Source organism: Rhipicephalus microplus, chromosome 4, assembly GCF_043290135.1.
Source record: "Rhipicephalus microplus isolate Deutch F79 chromosome 4, USDA_Rmic, whole genome shotgun sequence".
NCBI lineage: Eukaryota > Metazoa > Arthropoda > Arachnida > Ixodida > Ixodidae > Rhipicephalus > Rhipicephalus microplus.
In genome coordinates, this window is record NC_134703.1 from 8,045,085 (window position 1) to 8,068,114 (window position 23,030).

The 23,030-nt window shown below is 44.7% G+C and overlaps 1 protein-coding gene and 1 long non-coding RNA gene across 3 annotated transcripts in view; one reads left to right on the top strand and one right to left on the bottom strand.

Annotated features, from left to right (window-relative positions):
• The window catches only part of LOC119171630 (heat shock 70 kDa protein 1B), a 57,530-nt gene that overhangs the window by 22,181 nt on the left and 12,319 nt on the right, over positions 1-23,030 (top strand). For both annotated transcript variants that reach the window (XM_075892132.1, XM_075892133.1), the window contains exon 4: positions 3,301-3,581. In XM_075892132.1, the coding sequence (XP_075748247.1) occupies positions 3,301-3,581 (281 nt within the window). The remainder of the gene's footprint in view (positions 1-3,300; positions 3,582-23,030) is intronic.
• On the bottom strand, positions 2,718-22,288 carry LOC142814158 (uncharacterized). Its single transcript, XR_012894824.1, has 2 exons — positions 22,047-22,288; positions 2,718-3,474 (listed from the first exon to the last, which is right to left on the bottom strand). It is a non-coding gene; the product is annotated as an uncharacterized LOC142814158 (long non-coding RNA).

Below are 23,030 nucleotides of genomic sequence, written 5' to 3' on the forward strand. Positions count from 1 at the left end.
GGACGGACGCACGAACAGACGCACGCACGGACGGGTGGATGGACGCATGGACGGTCACACTGACGGACGCATGGACGGACGGAAGCAAGAACGAATGGACGGACGAATTCTTCGCCCCACTCTCCATCATTCACTCCGTGGATATGCTGCCATTTTTTTTTTTTTTTTCACCACGAGCGAAATGCAGCCGGGGTCAGTGCCGTTAGTTTGGACACTATATAAAATGGTTTCCACTACCTAGTATTTGTCTCAAATTAAATGTTGCACACTCAGCCGTGTCACTTTTATCTGACCCGTAGGTCACAGAAACCAGTTCCGACCGCGGTGGCCCCATTTTCGGTGGAGCTGAAAACTATTCAGGCCCGTGTGCTTAGGTTTAGACGGACGTTAAAGAACCCCAGGTGGCCGAAATTTCGAAAGCCTTCCCCTACAGAATTTCTCTTAGTCACATCTTGCTTATAGGTTGTTGAACCCCAACAATTATCATTTTCATAATTGTGCATATATAGTCAAACATGTGAGAGGTTCCACCCATGTTCTCCCGAATAAATCGCGATTTCATTGATTGCGCAAAGGGCCGATCGATCATTCAGGCCGTACAGCCTTAAGGGTGAGCAATTCAATTTTCTGTTAGAGATACTTTAACAGGAGATGAATTTTTTGCTACTGTTGTTTCCTTAGAATGACTTCGTGTCTAGTGAAATGAAACTGAGGTGCTTCGCCAGCTGGATATTTTGTATTAACAGGATGCCATTTCTGATCGACCATTGGAATTGAAATCGCATGCAGCTAAGACTTTCGGGACATCAATGTGCTTCGCGCACATGCGCATTGATTCAACATTTTTTTCTCCGATGTGCGCTGGGGACCATCTCACGCTTCATCTCGTTAAACGAAAAGCACCGTTCGATGATTTTCTTGTAAAAGGAACCACCGGCCGGCACGTAAAACGTGTACGGCATCGTCATCCCGCAAGCGCACTTCAGTTGTCCCAAAAAATAACGCCGAAGGCGCACAGAAAGCACCACAATCATCATCAGCTCGTGTTGCACCACGCAAGCGTTTCGGAACGTGAACAGAGGCCACATTGGCATCGATTTGCCACGACTTTGGGCAGCGTATGCGAACCTGCCCCATAGCATGACGGGGAATATTCGTCACTCTAAGAAGCATCGCCGAACTCAGGTCGTGGTGACACCGTCATAAAGAAACCTCGAGACATCACTGTTATCAGTTATTTCGTTCGCCCTGTTCTATCACCTAAAACGCCATCTTGGTCCGTTGGAAAGCAGTCCCCGTGCAAGCTATTGATTGATATGTGGGGTTTAACGTCCCAAGCCCGCGGGCCGCGGGCCGTGCAAGCTATGGGCTTGAGTTTAGTAATGGGGAATTCTGAGTCGCCGTGCTGAACTACGTTTCTGTTCTCACTCCTTAAATTGCCCTTACGAAGATGTGTCACGTTAGAGTGCGTGCATGGCAATTTTTTTTAGATATCACAAATGGTAAGTGGTGCATGCTGACGTTGATTCGTCTTTATTCCTGCGCTTTATATGCAGCTTCTTTCTTCTTTTTTTTCTTTTCAGTGTACGTCGCAGGCCCTATTTAGCGCCAATGGACCAACAGTACTCATTCTCCTCATATTAGCGAATAATTCGCTCCTTCGTGCGACTGAGTTTTTTCTGACGACAATATTTAGGCTGACAACAATTACAGAAAGAAAATAGGCTGATAGTGAAACTTTAACGCTAACATGATTGCAATGTGCGAGACTGGAGCAAATCACGATATAAACAAGCAAACCACGAAATGAATGCTAAACACGCAGTAGAGGAGCAGTCCGGTAAATTTGACCACCTGGAGTTCGCTTTACGTGATCTAACATCCCACAATAACGGGTTTCTAGTGTTTCTGCGTCATTGTAGTCCGAAGTCTGGCACCGTCACCACCGCACCACCGAGACATGTGGTCACGCGTTTTATGGTTGAGCTAAGAATTGCAGCGCAACTGAAGCTTTAGCACGGATGACGACATCTGGGGAGGTATTTTGTAAGAGTAGACGACGCACACTGTCCATTTCTGCGCACTTCGATTTGATGGCATCCAATAGCCATGGCTACAACCAGCACGGCGTTCCGCCAGCAGTCGAGCTCTGTGCAATCAGGCGGAAAATATGAGAGAATGCATGCGATAAAACATAATAAAATGAACTGCTAGAGGTTACAGAGAGTTAAAGGCGTTAATCTTGCGATTAGTGACACCTTCTTACAAAACGTATTTACAAGGTCAAGTACAACGGCTCGTACAGGCACGTTTTTCGAGGTGCCTCCTGGTCACGCAAATAGAAGACACGCTTGCCGTTATTCGAAAACAAAAAAATACACAGCAAAACCACTGAGATCCACAAATCGAAGCTGGCCATCATTCTGTATGAGTGTCCCACAAATTAAAGACGCCGGCAGGCTGAGCAGTAGTTCCAGTTGCATTCTCGGCCCCGTAAAGTCTCAATGTCTTATGCCGGAAGGTCAGTCAAGACGAACCATCCAATGAAGCATGTGAAAAGAAGCACCAGACTTCGATTATCACTTCCTTCAAGGGAGTCGTTTATGACATCCCTCTGAGCTGCGGCTGCTGCAACGTAGGTCAAACTAGACGCTGCTTTAATGATCGCCCGATAGAACATTCCATCAATGTCAAACAAAAACAAGGTAGCTGCTTAATTGCATATCGTGTAATTGCACACCGAATTTTAATGAACTCACCGTCGTCAGAAAGCATTTGCGCCAGCGCACGCGTGAGAACACTGAAATATTCACCATTATCAAGCGGGGTCCTTGTTGCGTTAGTTCTCATGCAGTCCATCCTGATGAAAAAAAATAACCTATCTGCGAAGTTCACGTCTTCAACAGCTTATAATTCCAAGTCATCTTTTTATAACGTGCATTTTCTTCTCTTTCTTCTGCCTATATGTTTCGTGTTCACGCAATGAACCTTGTTGAAAGTGAGCGCCTGTGTTGTGTATAGTCTCATGTTGTCTCGCTTCCGCGCTGTTTGCAGTAACGATAAAACACGTCGTGCTTTTGGGACATAAAGCCGCATCAATTATTGTATTATCGCAGGGTGGTGCTTTAGTAAGTGCATTCTCTCAGCGAACTTCAGTTGTTGAATACTTGCCCTGTGCGTTTCTCCTGTGGCACCGTAACGTGGTGTTCATTCGTCATATAGTGTTCTCACTGGCGAAGGAAACCAGACTGCTAAATTGGTTGTGTCGAATGTTCCAGAGCGCTGTTTCTCCTGTTTCAGGAGGACAAGAATGCACGCAATGTGGTCATCTTCGACCTCGGCGGTGGCACGTTCGACGTGTCCGTGCTCTGCATCGAAGAGGGTACCTTCCAGGTCAAGGCGACGTCGGGCGACACCCACCTGGGTGGCGAGGACTTCGACAGCCGCATGGTGGCTTTCCTGGCACAGGAGTTTCTGCGCAAGCACAAGAAGAACATCGAGGGCGACAAGAAGGCGCTGCGCCGTCTGCGCACCGCCTGCGAGAAGGCCAAGCGTACGCTCTCCTCATGCACGCAGGCCAGGTGAGCTCTGCAGGGATTCATTGATTGATATGTGGGGTTTAACGTCCCAAAACCACCATTTGATTATGAGAGACGCCGTCGTGGAGGGCTCCGGAAATTTCGACCACCGGGGGTTCTTTAACGTGCACCCAAATCTGAGCACACGGGCCTGCAACATTTCAGCCTCCATCGAAAATGCAGCCGCCGCAGCTGGGATTCAATCCCGCAACCTGCAGGTCAGCAGCCGAGTACCTTAGCCACCAGACCACCGCCGCGGGGCACTGCAGGAAAAAAGTTTTATTTTATTCATATCTTAAAGCATCTTCTTTAAGCAAGTGGAGTTATACAAAAATATGTTAAGCAATGTGAATTAAAAAAAACAAATCATTTAACAAGTCTCAAATATGTGTACATAATTTATAAAGGAAGAAAATCGTAAGAGCTCATTTCTTTTTTGTTTTACACAACCATAACAAAAACTAGCCGATAAAAACTCCCAAGCATTTCCCCGAGGTTGAACATGGTTAAGTGCGAATACACGGGGTGATGCTATGAGGGCTATTTATTAATTCGCACTATTATATTTATTAATCACGCTATGGCGCCTTTATGGTGTAATGGTTCCTGGGAATCGCAATTTGATCACACGGGGGAGTTTACGTTAACTCGCTGGCGAATGCCGACGGATTTTAACTTTACTCCTCCTCACGACCCGCTCTCGACGGGAGACTGAGAGAGAAGGCGGGCGCGCGAGAGAGAGGGGTGCGCACGCAACTGCAGCGAGCGAGGAGTGCGGAGGAGCGAGCGAAGGGGGAGGGGGTATAAGGCACGTTACTGACACCGATATCAGCGTCGCGTCCGTGGCTTATTCAGTAGAGCGTCGCGCTGCGGCCCGCCAAGTCCTCTTTCTTTTAAAGATAGAGAGAAGACTGCGGACGCCGCCGACGGCGGTGGATGGTTTGGGGTCGCTTATAAAGTGTATTCACACTTAATAAATAAACAAAAAGGTTGAGGTACAGGTAGAAATATAAACCAAGGAAGAATGAGCAGATAATGAAGTCAAGAAGAGCACGGGGGACGCTAACTCTACTAAAGGTAGTAAGATGCCAAAAGTAAGCTTGACGAAAAGGCAACTAGCCCCAGCAGGGACCGATCCAGCAACGTTCGGATTACTCTCCCGATGCTTTGACCAATTGCACAACGATGGCGGTCGTTCACATATCGGGTATTTAAGGACATGCACACGTGGGAGTGTTATTCAGCACCATGTGTAGCCATATAACAAGTGAAAATATCGGCAAGAAAATACGGAGTATTCACAAATTTGGACAAATAATAAATACAAAAAAAAACTGACAAGAATGTGCTATAGGGTCATCTAGTACACTGTACCGATATTCACAGTCAAACACAATGAAAAGAAGAGAGTCTTTATTTTTTATTTGTTTTTCAGTATCGCACACATTCTTCACAATTGCGTTGAATCAGGCAAGTTGGTTGTATGCCGGTTCAAGTGTCGTCTCTAAAAACCAGTAACATGATGTATAGGTGATGACGATTGATATTTGGGGTTTAACGTCGCGAAACCCCCATATGATTATGAGACGCCGTGGTTGAAGGCTCTGGAAATTTCGACTACCTGGGGTTTTTTAACATGCACCCAAATCTGAACACACGGGGCTACAACATTTTCGTCTCCATAGGAAATGCAGCTGCCGCAGCCGGGATTCAATCCCTAGACCTGCGGGTCAGCAGCTGAGTACCTTAGCTACTAGACCACCACGGCGGGGTGCGAATCATTTTTTAGTGAACTTCGGCAAATTTGAGCGTAAAAGTAGTAGGTCGTTCATAGCCGCCTACGACTTTTAGCTCTCCTGGCCATCTCGAAGGGGGTATCTATACCAAATTGGTATGGCATAACATGACTGTACGACTAGAATAAATGGTTAGTCATAACATAAAAATCATTATAGGTACGTCATGAACGTTTTGATTTACATTTAATGGTCTTTCATGCTCTTGCAGTGGTTTCGTTCCCATGACATTTTGCAGAACTGGTTTGGTATGACATGAGTGCATGGCAAATAGAAGAGATAGACACTAACGTGGAAATTAGGATATGCATGTCTGGATTTTCATGTTAGGGCTAGTCATGACTACACGTCACGCTCATGGTGCGCGCACGGTCGTTTCACTAGCTTCACATATACGAAATTTGGTATTACAGGACATGAATGGATGGCGAAAGTACATGACTGGTGCAAACACGATAATCATGACATCTGTGTCACGTAAAACATTACTACCTGCTACGCTCATAGTGCACTCGCAGCCATTTCGCTAGCTACACATATTCAAAATTTCGTAACACTTGACGTAATAGACGACAAAGGTAAATGACACGTGCAAACATGATAATTATATTATGCGGGTCATGTGAAACATGATCACATGCTATGCTCATAGCGTGCTCGTGACCATTTCGCTAGCTGCATGTATCATGTCACGGGATACAAAACTTTGTATCTCGTGACGTGAATAGATTACAAAGCTAAATGACACGTCAAAACATAATAAACATGGCATGGAAGTCATGTTCGGCATAATCTACGTCCATCTCGTAAGGTTGCGCTCATTTTAAAGTGACATATGAACCTTCCTCATTCGTGCATCGCATATTGTCGATTCCCACAGTACGTGGGAACTGCTAACTTCTTTTGACACTAAGAAATAAGACGGAACCAAATGAATAATGGTATTCTGGAGCCCGTTTTGAAACTCTGCGGTTCATAATTGTTCTTCGCTGTTGGCCAGCCTCAATCACTAATGATATGCTCCGCCTATGGACTGCATCAGACTGCCTCTTTAAAAAAATCATGATATGTACCTACAAGCCAAGATGATGTCAGTCTTGATTATAAGCTGTCAAAACTGTGCCAGAATTGTCACAAACATGAAACGAAAAAATATATACAAGACGGACAAAAATATAGCAGCCGCTTAGATCGTTCATCATGGAAATACAATTACATCAACAAATATGTAATGAGGAAGAACTACGGTAGCCAAACCTGGCATCCAGAAGTTAACAATGAACGTTCAAGAAGCAGTATTTTGCTAGTGGCAACGCGAGAAAGACGGTTACAGATAAACAGTGTTGACACACTCCAGAAGTTAGGTTCATCGCTGATGATGGAGCCACAAAATTAATTAAACAATTAGCCTCCACTAAAGCAGTGCATTTGTAGATCTGGCTTGTGTACTGCTGTACCAGATACGTTTACGCAATCTTGTGAGCGTGCGTTTGAATGTGTATGTAAGTGTTTACTTGTGTGCGTGCGCGCGGGCATGTTTGCGAATGTGTGGTAGCCGAAACGAAGTAAAAGCAATATATATTATTTGCTGGAGTTTGTCCTTCCGAAATCGCCTTCTAATGACGATATACACCGTAGTTTGTGACTTTTGATCAGTTTCGACAGCCAGGTGTTTTATATTAGTGCACTTAAATTTAAGTACACTTTTGTTCTTGCATCTCGCTTTCGTAAAAATACGGATGCCATGACTGGGAGTCGAACCCCCGAGAATAGCAGTGTGAGAGCCTACATGCTAATCTACCACAGCGGGTGTGTTGTGCGTGTATGTGCGAGTGCGTTTGTATGCACACGCGATCGTTGATTGACTCCCAACACGCAGTGCAAACAATGTATGTCACTGACTCAGATTAAACCACAAAAGGAATAATGAAAACAACCAAGCTTGCACCCTTCAAACCCATCTCGTGTTAGAGAGAGAGAGAGAGAAATAGAGAGATAAATAAAGATGAAAGGCAGGGAGGTTAACCAAGCTCGGCTCGGTTGGCTACCCTACTCGTGTTATATGTTTACTGTAAAGACTAAGAACACACTGTAACGATGGAATTAATTTCTTTACAACGCGAAAAGCCGGAGATGCGTTGCGCAGTGCAAGGAACGGTCAGCCCACAACGGCTCACTGCTTGCGCGCGCTTCTTCCTCCTGTCCTCCGGTTCGGCGGACTCCTGTCGTGTCGCAATTTCTCCGGGTCGAGACGAAGCTCTCCGAGCGACTTACGTAGCCTGACTATATAATAAAGCTTCAGTCGCGCAGCGTGCGGTGTTTGGGTTCGACGTGACGGCCGCTTGTCAGAGGTCATTTTGGCGATGACGAGCTCCATGTCACTCAGACACCTATGACGTATGGTCCGCTATACCTGTAAGAAAACTTTCATAAACTTGCATAATCCTTTCTTTCGCACAGGCGTTCAAATCAAAACGAAGTCTCCTGTTTCAAAAGTGACAGACCTGTATCTAGCGTCATAGCGGGTTTTGGCTCGGTGTTGAGACGAAATAGTTCTGCGGCGAGCGAATCGACGAGCTTTCAGTGCGATATAAATTGCGAGCTACTGAGAAGTCTTCGTGCGGAGGCCAGGGATTCTCAGTGGCGTAGTGAAGGGGTGGGGGTGGGGGTTCAACCTTTTCTCCGAATTTTTCGCCCCCTCCCCCTCTGCCACTTACTCAACTATTTTTTTTTCATCACTTCGCGCTTACATGATTTAGAAAGTAAGCGATGCTACTTACTATCGCAATGTCAATGCTGGGCGCTTTTACAATAAATAATGTCTGCATACAGAAAAAAAAAAACGTGCTGCGGTGTTTCTCAAGGCTTAGCACTCTGTGAGGTTTAGGGCAGGAATCTCGGCTGCGAGTGTTTTAATTGGCTTGGCGACAGGATTAATGCTGACGCGGTGGTCATACTTGTATCCGCTGCAACAGATGTCGCCTGAGTCGATCACTCTGATAATTTTCGATAGGCAGAGGTTCATTTTAATAGAAATAGCCTGACACAGTTCTAAGGTCTGATAGGCCTCGTTCAAGCACATTACAGTGCGACTTTTAGCACGTGTGCTAAGATATACTCAAGCTAGAGAATAACATATCTATTGAACATTCGCATGTTATGATAAAATCTAAACACACACACACACACACACACACACTCACGTGCAAGCGCGCCACAGAATATTCGGTTTGTACACCTAACTCGACTTCTGTGCGAGTGTACAATGTATTTGTATATATATTTATTATACCCTAACGTCTAAGGCACTCCGAAGTGTTGTCCAGTGACGAAGGTGCAACACAGGCAAGCGTGAAGGTTAATCACAGCCTAAGAAAAGCCTACTAAAATACTCATCATATTGGCTTATAAATAAAAAGTTGGTGGTCATACACCTAAGGCAGCGTAATGAGAAATGTAGTGTGGGCAGCGTTAGTGAACACAAGCTTTATTGTTCAGCACTGTGGCAAACAGCGCAAGAACGAGGAACATAAACCTGAAAAAATATACAACTTATATATATGGCTTCGCTTCATCTGTTAGATTCGTTACATTGAAATGACTAGACGGTCACATTGAGAAAAATCTGCAACTAGCGAATCGACGCAGGACAAGGAATTCGCAGAATGAATAAACATGGGTGGCCGTGTTATCTCGTCATTTGACGAGCAATATACATATAAAATAACCATATTTTTCACAAGAAATGCAACAGGCTACGTGCAAACAGTGTCTCATGCCTCAATCAGACACATTAGATAGCAGAATATTGTCGATCATCTTTTTCAATTGAGGCAAAGATAGTCCTACGCATAGCATGTCACATTACATTTCCCCCTATGCTATCGAAAATTTGCGAGAATGTCCACATGCAAATATGGGTTGGTGCATTGCCGTTCACACCTTTCGTATCCGCAAACCACGCCTGCAAGTGAAAGGTGCCACCGAAAAGGAAGAAGTAGGCAATGGAAAAGAACGGAATTACTCTGCAACGCTGTGAAAGTGGTTTTCAGCTATTTATCTCAGTTTAACTTGCGCCCTTACAGCTGGACGAAAAGTAGGACATACTGATTTTACCGAAATTGTCTTTTTTACTATACCACCAGGGTGATCCTGTGGTTATGGTGCTCCATTGCTGACCCGCAGTTAGCGGGATCAAATCCCTGTCGTATTTTCGTTGTAGGCGAAAATTCTTGAGGCCCGTCACTTTGATTTAGGTGCATACTAAAGAACCAAATTGGTGAAATTTCCGGAGCACCCTAATACGGCATCTCTCGTAGTCATATCGTGGTTTTTGGACGTTAAATCTTTTAATTTTATTATCAACAACTATATTTTACTGTTATTCAGAACATTTCAATCCAAGAATAACTTCAGTTAACTTTCATTCTTGATTGAGCTGGCGCCTATCATTGATATTATACACACATTCAGCTGAAGCCGTCTACGTTCCCTTTAAAGAACAGAGAGAATGTCTTCCGGGTGGGCTTGTATTTAACGGTGGGTGTTCAGAGAGCGATGCAAAAAATATTTCATTTGTTGTTGTAGCTGTACAGCTTTAGGCGTCTTAGTGATGAAATATCGCCGGAGTGAATGATGATGAGTGGGGTGAAGCGTCTGTCAGTCCGTCCGTGCTTTCGTTCATCCGTTCGTTCTTGCTTCCGTCCATCCACGCGACCATCCGTGCGTCCATTCATGCGTCCGTCCATCTGTCCATGCATCCGTCCGTTAGTCCGCCCATTCATTTGTCTGTTCCTGCGTCCATCCGTCTGTACGTCTGCGCGTCTATTCATCCATCCATCCATTTGATAGTCTGTCTCTCCATCTATCCGTACATCTATCTAGCGAAGACTTCAAGTACCGCCATCTCCCATCTCGAATACCGCTCTAGAGCGGGTATGTGCCACCGATGACTAAGTACTACGTACATACATACAAAGGATGGACCGACCCACACCTAAGGAGCTCCGCCCCTAAAGAATCGTGCTGCTTCATCTGTCCTCACCGGCAGAGTTGCCGGAATCTTTAGAAAATGGTGCATGTTTGGGAAGAGTATCTCTGGGCAATCGGCAACCACTTGCATCGCAGACATGCTCAGCGTTTCTCGCTTCTCTCGCTTCCATTTCGCAGTTTATGCTGCTAACTCCCCTTGCAGTGCCGAATATGAGATAATGTTCGAGTACACGTCAGTAAACTCCTCGGCAGTGGGAATAGTGGCAGATTCGGGAATATTCTGTGGCAGAAGCGAAGAAACCATCTTCAAAGCGAGCCGATGTTTTTTAAAGCGCTCATTGAAGTTTCCTATAAATAGTCCAGAAAAGGCTAGAAATACTGAAAGCCTAAAGTGCTCTTTCACGCCAGCCACTGCCACGTTATTTTGATGAAACTGCCTGCCTGTGGCAAGCAGCATTCTCATTTTAGCCACTTGTCAAGTGTTCACTGGGAGCAGCGTCACTTTTCGGGAAATAATCATCAACCGTTATACCGTACGGCGTTTCGGCTCGACCATCGAGTCTGGTGGATGGGTGCTGATCAACCCAGGACATGAACTACCAAGCATCACGTGTGGGCAGCGTATTTCAAGGAGGTGGCTTCACATTGCTAGGAAGCAACGAGCTCGGCAATGTTCGGGCGGTGACCCTGAATGCGAGAAACGAGAACTTTAGCAACGATACATGTCGGCTGGTAAAGTTCCACCTTAAACACTAGCACTCGTTTGTCTTCTGGCGGAAAGATTCGCAGATATACATTTCCTTCGCTTTCCTTCAGGTGCCGGTAAGGTTGCACTCCCCCAGTATCTTACTCGGCGCACGAGATGTCTCACGTTTGTGATTGCGCTTATACGGAAAGCTGCTGTTTCTGTCGAGTTGTGATGAAATACCACAAACATGAATGAACGCGAACGAGGTGATGGCAGCAGTAAAACTCTATTGACTCGCATCAGAAGGCCCGACGCAGAAAACCAACAGGCATGGATGGTGCACAGTAGAGCGTAAGTAAACTCGTGTTACATGAGTTGGCAGTTCTCGTCGGAGTTCATGCGTTCTGAGAGTATTGTGGTGCACGTGCTCTGAACAACTGCGGAGTTCATTTTTTCATCACCGGTGAACCGATCAATGAAGATATTGTGTGGTTCGATGCTGCTCCTGTTCATGCTGGCGTAAGTGCTGGAAATATGACTGCACAGTTCTGAATCTGTTCAGATAAACGAAAAAGTCGGCTGCACACTTGCGAACAACGGTAGACACCATGCCACAACGCTGTCGTTTCAGAGAGCCAAGTGAAAAAAGTTACGAAAAAAAACAACAAGAACATACCGCGTTTCTTGCCCGTATTTAGGTGGTTTGGCCCATATACGCAGTGATCAAGCTAGTTTTATGTGAGTAGGTATAGTCCGGTTGCACGTGCACTTTTGATTGAGACCAAGTGAACATTTCTCCTCAGTGATTATCTTGCCCTCGAATATTGCGCTATAAAACCTGTATACGATTGGAGTGCTTTATTGCTATCAATAGTCACAGTGCAACACCAAGTCTGCACAAAAAATACTGTGTGAAAAATGGTGTTGCCAATGTGCACCTTATCTTACAATAAGTTACTTAGTGCGTATCGCAAGCATGCTTGGAGGCACGCAGTTAAAAAAAAAAGTTGACTAAATCTACCACTGCGTCAAGGCGGCATGACGTATAGATGTTAACATGAAAGAATTCCAATTGGGCATGAAGTCACAGACATCGACAGTAAAAAAATCGCCCAGCAAAGTAAGCAAATCCAAAGTTTAATTATGAATGTACAAAAACATGCTGCGTATCTCTCGTTCCTCGTTGTAAGCGGAACCATCCCTTACTTTTCAAACGTACATCGCCCGGACGAGAGCCGAGGATGAGAGACAAAGATTAGCGAATAACGATGTCTTCTTCGATCAGGCGTGTGATTCCAAGAATGCGTTTTTGAAGAGAGAGAGAAACAACCTTATTTAAGTGAAAAAAAAATTCACAGAAAAATGGTGATCAGGCCATGCCCGGCCGCCACCTTCTCAGCTCATTAAATGGTGCGCGGAGAGGTCGTTGCTCCAACCTGTCACTGTACCTGTCGTTTACTGTATTTAGAGTACTTATTACAATCCTGTCCCACCGCCGTGATCTACTGGCTAAGGTACTCGGCTGCTAAACCGCAGATCTCGGGATCGAGTCCCGGCTGCAGCGGCTGCATTTCTATGGAGGCGAAAATGCTGTAGGCCTGTGTGCTTAGATTTGGGTGCACGTTAAAGAACCACAGGTGGTATAAATTTCCGGAGCCCTCCAGTACGGTGTTTCTCATCATATGGGGGTTTTGAGGCGTTAAACCCCACATATCAAGCAGTCATTCTTACAGTACTTTTACTTACTCTTTTCACAACCATACGTATGGGAAGAGGGGGAATCTCATGAATTGATATACACGTGCGCCATCTGTTTAAACTACCACCGGTAGTAGTGACGTCACAAAAAAAACGATAAATGTGCCCCCCCCCCTCATTCAGTTAGTGTGAACACCCCCCTCCCCTCCCCCGAAAAAATTCCTGGCTAAGTGCTTGGCAGGGAAGTATTGTGTCGATTAAAGTTTGAGGATTTCGAGCGTATATCAAGAAGAAGGGAGTGTAACTAGTGACTTCATGCTTAGCCGTGTTGTATGCTTACGTAATAAGTGTCAAAATATAGTCCCGATTTTTGTGGTCGTTGGACACGTACGTGGCGAGCACGTTGCAGGTTCGATTTGTGCGCTCAGTCTGGCCGTTCATTTGAGGGTGGTAGGGGGACGGCTGCCGGTTGTCAGACCCGCAAAGACACAATAGCTTCTCAGCATCATCGCCCCCCTGCCGCTAATTACAACAAGCGGAGCGCCATGACGAACAAATATTGAGTGCAGCAGGGAAAATGAGACGTCCACTTCCGTAGCAGAAACGAGTATGTATAGCGTCAGGTAGCCCACACACATCATTATCCAGCGTCACTCTGTAGATGACTTGGGAAAGGGGCCAAGCTAGCCAATGCCGACCTTTTCAAATGGAAGGGTTGGCGGCCTGACAGGCTGCAAGGCAACAGCCGTAGGCTCGGTTGGTTGTCTGTGACACTGGCAAATGGCACAGTGGCAACGTACTGTGTCGTCGCTTTCCAGAGCTTGGGCCAATAGAAACGCTGACACACTCAGTGCCGCGTCCTAGCAAAACCTAGATGACCTGATATTGATTGATTGATTGATTGATTGATTGATTTGTGGAGTTTAACGTCCCAAAACCACCATTTGATTATGAGAGACGCCGTAGTGGAGGGCTCCGGAAATTTTGACCACCTGGGGTTCTTTAACGTGCACCCAAATCTGAGTACACGGGCCTACAACATCTCCGCCTCCATCGGAAATGCAGCCGCCGCAGCCGGGAATCGAACCCGCGACCTGCGGGTCAGCAGCCGAGTACCTTAGCCACTAGACCACCGCGGCGGGGTAGGTGACCTGATATGTCATAGTGCATGGCGCCAAGGATTTCGGCTCTAAAGTTCTGGGGCATGGCGAGGAGAAGGAGTGTACCTTCTTGTAGAGTAAACCCACCTATATTGTGAAAGGTAAGCTCCATGTTGCTGACCGAGCGGAATCGAGAAGAGTCGTTAACGAAGGATGTAGCACCTGTTCACGCTGGAAAGCATCGGGAAACTGCGTTCATATCCGAAAAGGTATTCGTCCAAGTCATCTTTCCCATCTCTGGTGCTTGCTGACGGAAGTCTTGATAAGCAGCATCGGTGTGACAGCGACTGCCCTTGTACGTGACGGAGAAGTGTTGGAGCCGAGAGAGAGAGAATAAAATGAGGGAAAGGCAGGGAAGTTAACCAGAAAATGGAGCATCCGGTTTTCAACCCTGCACTAGGGGAAGAGGGAATGGGGAAGAAAGATGGGAAAGAAAGCAAAGGGGGAAATAGACGCGCGCAAAAAAAGGGGGGGGGGAGCTGGGGTGCTACAGTCTATACAATATGCCACTGCCACGCAAAAAGTTTAGTAAGGCCTTCACTGATTTTCTGTGAGCACACAAATCATGTCGCCTTTCAAGCACTGATTGTTCAGACAAAGGTCTGTCGTCAAGGTGAGCTAACGCAGCAGCTAGTTGCCGTCTTTGCACGTTGTAACGAGGGCAGTGACAGAGAACGTGCTCTGTAGTTTCATCGCTGCCGCAGTGACCGCAAGCAGCACTGTCTTCCATGCTGATTCGGAAGGCGAAAGCTTTGGTGAAGGCGGCACCAAGCCATAGTCGGCAAAGCACCGTTTTCTCGAGTCGAGGGAGTCCAGACGGAGGCCGGAGTCGACGAGACGTGTCCAGTCTATGCAGTCGCGTGTGCCGTAAGCATTCGGCGTTCCACCGGGATTTTAATTCTGCATTAGCGATTTTTCGGATTGTCATTGCAGCATCAGTCCTTGAAAATGGCATAGATTCTTCTTCACCATCTTCGTGTGCTGATCGAGCACCTGCATCGGCATGTTCGTTGCCCAATATGCCGCAGTGACTGGGAAGCCACTGAAACGTGATTCTGTGTCCTGCGTCGAAGAGGTGGTAAAGCAGCTCTCTAATTTCCAGCCCTAAGTGTTCATGAAGTCCCCGGCGTAAGGCGAATATCAAAAACTGTAGTGCTGCCTTAGAGTCCGTGAACATGCTCTATTTCTTGGCTTCTTGGTGTTTAATGACTTTAACTGCGCTACGTAGAGCAGCAGGTTCCGCAGCTGTCGATGATGTCTGGTGGGATAACCAAAACTCCACCGTTGTCGCTCTTGCAGGAAAGATCACCGACCCTGCAGACCCACCCACTTTAGTTGAAGCGTCAGTAAATAGATGAGTATGCTCACTGTACTTTTCACATAACAAGAGAAGAGAAAGCTGCTTTAGCGCTGGAGACAAGAGCCGGGCTTTTGACCCTATGTCTGGACCCGTGAGTTCAACATGTGCATACTCCATGGGGGAGTTGAAATTCCGGATGGAGTTGTGTATCCCGTGGGAATGCGTGTGAGATATGACAAGACTGTCTGGCAAAATGAGGCACGAGGTCGGTCTTCTGGTTGTGAAGCTAGATGATGGGCAGGGGCGCGAGTAAGATGCCTCACGTGAGCTTTGAGCACTTCTATTATGATATGCGTCTTGAGCGGGTAGTAATTAGTGATCTCGATTGTCTCAGCTGTTGATGAACATCGCGGTAGCCCCATACAAACTCGCAGAGCCATAGCCTGGATGCTTTCGAGAGTCCGAATGCTGGTTCTACAGGTGTTGGACACAGGCATACTGTAGCGCGAAAAGCCAAGATAAAACGTTTTGTACAATTGCATCATTGCATGTAGTGATGTCCCCCAGGTTTTTCCTTCAAGATAATTGAGTAAGTTAGCAATTTCTGTCAGCCTCTTCTTCAAGTGGGCCACATGTGGGCTCCAGCAGAGGTCTCTATCAATGAATACGCCTAGAAACCGATGCGTCCTGACATATAGTATGACTTGGAGCTGAACTTCCGAGCGAGCTAACGGCTGGTGGGGTCTCGTAAATCAGTGTCTGATCAGTGTCCATCCTGAAGATGCAGACGTACCGGTATGGTCGGAATTTCTGAATGGCAAACACTACCGCAAGGCATTCTCTTTCAGTTCACTTTATTTACCTTCATAGAAAACATGCATGCTTACATAAGTATACAGAAGGAGGTCCCAGACCACTTGGCTGAAGGGGGACCTCCTATCAAAAAAAGTGTTATATGTGTACAAGCAAAATGCAACAACGTAGAATATGTTAAACAATATATGTAACACAGACTAAGGGTAGTCGAATTTCAACAATCATAAGTACCACAAAAAACTGCATCGAACATTTTAAAATAAGTTTGCAGATCCCACGTACACTTGGATTCGATGATATGTCAAGCACGAGTATGAAAGGTTGATATATCACTTTAAAATCAGCAGAACATTACGAGGTGGAGGTGGAGGTAAATGATGCCGTACATGACTTCCATGTCATGATTATCATGTTTGGATGTGTCCTTTACCTTCGTCATCTATTGAGGTCTCGTACCAAATTTAGCATATGTGGAGCCAGTGAAACGGCCCCGAGCACGCTATGAGCGTGGTATGATGCCATGTTCTTACATGACACTCGTGTCAGGGTGATCAAGTTTGCACCAGTCATATATTTCATCATCCATTGACATCACGTAACACCAAATTTGGTATATGTGGAGCTAGCAAAACAGCCACGAGCGCATCATGAAGGGCCCCAAAAACACTTCAATGTAGCGTTGACGCGCGCGCACGCTGGGCACAGCGACGCTACGTTAGCAGAACGCGAGCACTCTATAGTCTGACGCCAGGTGCGACCGGCGCGACGAGCGTCCGTCGGCACGGCCCGATGGCAACCGGCTCGAAATGCGACATGCTGCATTTCGTGCCGATGCGTTACTCAGACAACACTGCGTCTCCCTATCTTCGTGACGGAGGGACGCCGGACGCGCTAAAACGCGCATGCGTCAAAGCAATGCAGCGCGGCGCGCGCCGCGAGTATATGGCAGGATCAGCACCTGGCGTGACAACGCCGGAGTGACGCAACGAAATGAACGCCGGCGAGCACGCGCACCGAGTCACGTCGAAATAAATTGGCGCCATGGCTGTGGCATGTAGTCATGGTGTCACATCACACACATCTCATGATTATCATGTTTGCACCAGTCACACAACTTCGTCATCCATTGACGTCACGTAATACCAAATTCGGCATTATGTGAAGCTTGCGAAACGGCCACCTGCGCATCATGAGTGTGGCATGTAGGCATATTGGTAAATGACACGCATGTCAGGATTATTGTGTTTGGATGTGTCATTTACCAATGTCGTCCATTCACGTCCCGTAATACCGAATTTGGTATAAGTGAAGCTAGCGAAACGGCCACCAGCGCCTCATGAGCGTGGTATGTAGGCATTTTGTTACGAATCATTACAATTGTTACATTCATGTTGTTACGAGAAGTCATGAATCTCATGATTATCATGTTTGCGCCAGTCACATACCTTCCTCATCCATTCACGTACCACAATACAAAATTTGGTATATGTGACGCTGGCGGAACGGCCGTGAGCGCATCATGAGCGTGGCGTGTATTCATGTTGTTACATGACACGTATGCCATGATTTCCATGTTAAGGTCTGTTGCTTGTGTTCGCCATGGAATCATGCCATACCATGCCAGTTCTGTAACATGCCATGTGAACGAGACCACTGCAAAAGCTGCAGGACCATGATATGTAAATCATGACATTCATGACATACGTGTTATGATTTTCTTGTTGTGACTAGTTAAATATGATCTCCATACAGTCATGTTATGCCATGCCAGGTTTGGTATCGATACCATTATCGAAACGGCCAGGAGAGCTAAATGTGGTAGGCGGCTAGATAGATAGATAGATAGATAGATAGATAGATAGATAGATAGATAGATAGATAGATAGATAGATAGATAGATAGATAGATAGATAGATAGATAGATAGATAGATAGATAGATAGATAGATAGATAGATAGATAGATAGATAGATAGATAGATAGATAGATAGATAGATAGATAGATAGATAGATAGATAGATAGATAGATAGATAGATAGATAGATAGATAGATAGATAGATAGATAGATAGATAGATAGATAGATAGATAGATAGATAGATAGATAGATAGATAGATACCCTCAAAGTTGCCGAAGTTCGCTAAGAAATGCTTCGCATTTAATAGACGAAACCCCCCCAAAATATTTACTAAATGAACAAACGACTGAAAAAGCAAGAAAAAGATGAATAGCTATGACACAATTGGGAGCACATGAGTATAAACTTGTGTAGATATTATTACACTTTTTTGAATTGTAAAGTATCCAGAAAAAAGTGAATGTGTTTTTAAACAGAGCTGATGATAAAGACTGCTTAACGTTAAGAGGAAGACGTTCCAGGACGATAACGATGTGAAACAACCAGAGTGTTTTCCATATTAGTATACACTAATGGCACTAATAAATTGTCGGCTGCGAATATTCTTCAGTGTTTACTAAAACAGCTTCTAGAAATATGTTTACTGAAGGAGAGTTCTTCATTATTATAAATACACTATGCATAAATTGTAATTAGCAAGGCTGTCTAGTGAAATGATTTTTTTATTATGAAGAGTGTCCGACGCACAGCAGTTGAATGAGCTGAACGTTATTATACAGATGGCCTGATTTTGTTAATATTGAAGCGTTGCTATATGTGTGTTGGATAGCTGGCACCCCACGACGTGATGCAGTAGTTCAGGTGACTGTGGATGAAACAGTAATAAGGTTAGTAGTGTAGGTTTGCTGAAATGGTATCCGGCCTTTATTCAAATTCTAATACCAGGAGCAATTTTGCGCTTTAGATGGACGATGTTTCGTAACTTTAATGTTTGAATCTAAAGTAACACCAAGAAATGAACATTCATCAACTGCACGTATCACATGAGAATAAAAAATGACCATGTAACAGATTTCTGGTGTTCTGTGACTGGTATGAAAAAGCATAAAAAAGTCTTGGTGGGGTTAGTTTTCAGCGAATTGAGGCGGCATCATGCTAAAATATTGTTCAAACGAGTATTCTGTTTCGGTGTAAAAACAGTTAGTGATCGATAGCTAGCAAGCAATGTCGTGCCATCTGCGTGAAGGGAAGCTTCCGTTTGTGATTGAAAATTGGTAAATCATTTCTGTAAATTAAAAATAGTAGTGGGCCAAGTATCGATCCCTTCGGAACACCCTTGTTCGTTCTTTTGAAGTTAGAAAGCAAGAAACGAACACACACAGCTTGTTGTCTGTATGTCAAATAACTCTTTATATACTTCAGCACGGGCCCGTTGACACCTGCTGCCCGTTGTTTATGAGGATGCCATCATTCATGGAGTCAAATGCTTTCAATAGATGTATGAAAACTGATCTTGCGTAAAAACGAGCATCTATGGCGCTTTTCATTTTATCTGTGAAAAAATGTATAGCATAGTTAATCGAAGAACCTGACCTAAACCCAAATTCACTTGAAGAAAAAATATTAATTTTGAGATGTATGTGGTAAGACGTTTTCAATGCCCTTTTCAATGACGTTGCGAAAAAAGGAGTAAATATAGCGGTAGGATGATAATTTGAAATGCAAGCCCGGTCTCTTTTTTTATAAACGGGAATAGTTACCGCTTTTTTTTTAGCTGACTTGGAAATATTACACTCGTGAAGAGTAGGTTGGTGAAGCAGGATAAAAAGCTATAGCGATGCAATGAGCGAGTAATTTTACATTTGCTGTACTGATTACATCGAAACCTACAGCCGTAACCTTTAAATGATTTATGACATTGATTATCTCGTCTGGGTCAGTTGTGAATAAGTACATTGTTTGTAAGCGCAGTTGAGGAGATCCTTGATTATTGTTGATTTCTTCGAAAGTGGGACCACAGACGAAGTCACCGAAAGCGTTAGCAATACCTAACGGTTTCGTACGGAAGCCACTTGATGACTGAAGCTTTCTGATTAGTTCATCGTGATCGACCAGATTGGTTCAGGAGAGAATTGAATATTTTCCATTATCACCTTGCATCAGAGCCAGCCTCAGCAATTCTACATTCATAATATCTTCTTTTGACTTCTTTTAGTAGTTTGTTCAATAGATTGCAGTAAACTTTATTGCGCGTTTTGCGTCGAATGTTGAAATGATGATTTTTAACTTTGCGGTAAAGATTATTTTTCGCATAAGCTAGCCAGAAGGCTACTTGTTAACCAGGAATTGTGCAACGCAGGGATATGTCTCCGGCACCTCACAATTTTGGTCGAAGTTATTTTATATTGTTTCATGCTATCCGAAATTTATTAAATGCGGAATCAACGTTTGATTCTGAGTTTATAAAAACCATATTAGCTTAGAAACCTGTGTAATAAAGTCATCTTTGTTAATCACAGCTTTATTGAATTTATGGCAATGTTTATGCAATTGACAAGGAAGTTTAACGAAGATAGGAAAATGATCCGTGATGTTATTTTCAAGTATACCGCAGACATGAGGACACATATGATTGAAAAATATGTGGTCGATTAATGTGGCTGAATACCCTGGTGTACATGGGGTTTGAAGGGAAACCAATGATTCGTGACCAAAACTCTGAAGGCAATCATTGTAAGCAATAGTAGAAGCCCTGCAGGCATCTAGCAAATTTATAATAATGTAACCGAGAACGAGAACATCTTTCTTTTCTGAAGATAAATTACCAAGCACAATGTTCAATTTACTGCAAAAGCAGATACAGACGATGAAAGCAACCAGCGATACAAGCAACCGATAATTGTTAGATTGACATCTTCTATATCGATTCACACAGCTTCACAATTTGGCACCGAAATTGTAGTGTCATGCCGCCGTTTGTAACGTAGATTTGAAGTTACAAAAACAGCGGCACCGCCATAGCTTTGTTATGGACGGTGGCAGTACTCGGAAGCATAAGAGAAAAATCCGTATAAATTACTGTCTGCGAGTGACAGCCAAGTTTCAGACATGCAGATAAAAGAAAATTTGTGATCTAAAGAAGCCATGAAATCCAAGATTTCATCATAATGCATTTTTTAAACTTTGCGCATTGAAATAAATTGCAGGGAGGCATGGGTTTGAAAAAAACGACTGAACTTACGCAGTGGAAAAAAAAAATTACATCATTGGATGCGTTCAGGCACTAAGTTAGTTGCCTGGCCCGTTAGTTTTTATCGAAATATAGATAAATCACCCTCAAACGAGATACAGAGGACTCGAGTGTCGCACATCTTTCTGGCTTTTATTTGGCACTTTTTAGTTCAAACGAACTCACAGCCTTTGTTCCTTTTCAGTTACTGAGCCTTTGCGAACAGAATTTTGTTTTCACGTGTCAGGCGATCATTATTGTAAATGGGAACATGATTAGGGGCTGAGAATCCGAGATTCTTTGAATTTATGCGAGCTTTTCACGCGTTGGCGATGAAGTCCTGCTTCTTTGTTCTAGAGAAGAAGCGGGCAACAATATTCTTATTGCCCGATCCAGACCTTGTTGGCACTCGGTGGACAATATCAATGTGATCGTCAGAAATCGGACAACTTATTTTATCGCCGACAGCCTTTACAAGTGCAGAAAAGTTCTTGCCCGGTGTGGAAGCTACGCCCTTGATTTGCACGTTGTTTATGCGAGAGTACTGTTCAAGTTCTGACATACGTTTGGCCATTGCTTTATTTCCAGTTTTTAGTGCTTTGTTGTTTGCAGTCAGACCATTGTTCTGAGCTCAAACTTCTTCAACCAACGAGTTAAGCATGTCGACACTTCTGGTTAGTGCCTCCATTTCCCGTTTCATTTCAATAATTTTACCTTCTGATGACAGCTTTATCGAACATTTTTTCACAAGATCAGAGACAACCTCGTTCGATTGACTCTTGAACAAAGCTTCTAGCTGATCAATTCTTTTCGGAAGCTCAGCACAAGAAGGCATGGTGTCAAGCACAAACAATAGCAATATATGAGCACATGCAGCAGTGGCGGTCTCGCAAGAAATGGTAAACAACATTACAATCTGTAGTGTCACTAACCTGCAAAAGCGAGCAGAGTGATCCTCTGCTCGTTCGTTGCTTCTAGCCATGACCACCGCTGTCCAATGATGCCAAGCCAGTTTTGCCATCCCTCTGATCCGGGGAAAATCAACAAGGCAGCTGCGCAGTACCGATTATAGACTCGGGTAGACAGTGCAAGAAATCCACGCAGGGCCCACCAGCAACGCACGAGACAGGCGATTAAACCGAAGCAACAGCAACACGTGAGCCGAAGGGACCGTATCCGGCTAGGTATAGACGACGAGCACTGCAAAAGCAAGCAAAGTGATCCTTGAAGTTTGTTGCTTCCCAGTGACGGTAGAGTTCCGTTATGCATTGGTCATTGTACGACTTGCATAAGGCGATGACTTGTTGGCGTCCACAATGTACTGCACAAGTACCGCGCCAATGCCCACACTGCTAGCACCGATGTGTAGATCGGTTGGTGCCTCTGGATCAAAACGGCGTAAAACTGAAGCAGAGGTAAGCAAAAATTTTAGCTCGCTCAACGCAGACTCACACTCAGCACTCCATGCAAAACATTTGTCCTTGTGGAGCAGCGACGTGAGCGGATCAACTAGACGTGCGAAGTTGTTGATGAAACGGCGGAAATACGAGCACGGCTCCAGGAATGTGCGAAGGTCTTCCACCGTCTCGGTTCCTCGAAGTTGGCTCGCTTCAGTGGACTCTTGTCGCGTGACAATACTAACAAGCAAGTCGCAATGTCATTGCAAGAGTTACAACCTCAATATAAAGCTACCACAATAACATACTTTTCATTCAGGACATTGACATTCTATGTTTGAAAGACGTTTGACTAGGCATAATTAAGAGCAAACACGCAGGCCTTGTAACAAAGGAGTTCTTTAAAGCCGTGCAAACATACTAATTATAGAGCAAATATTAGGCTGTTTGCGTATTTCTGCAACGTGATATGTCACCTCACGAACAGATGTAACAGTTGAACGTCATCCGCTCTTAAGC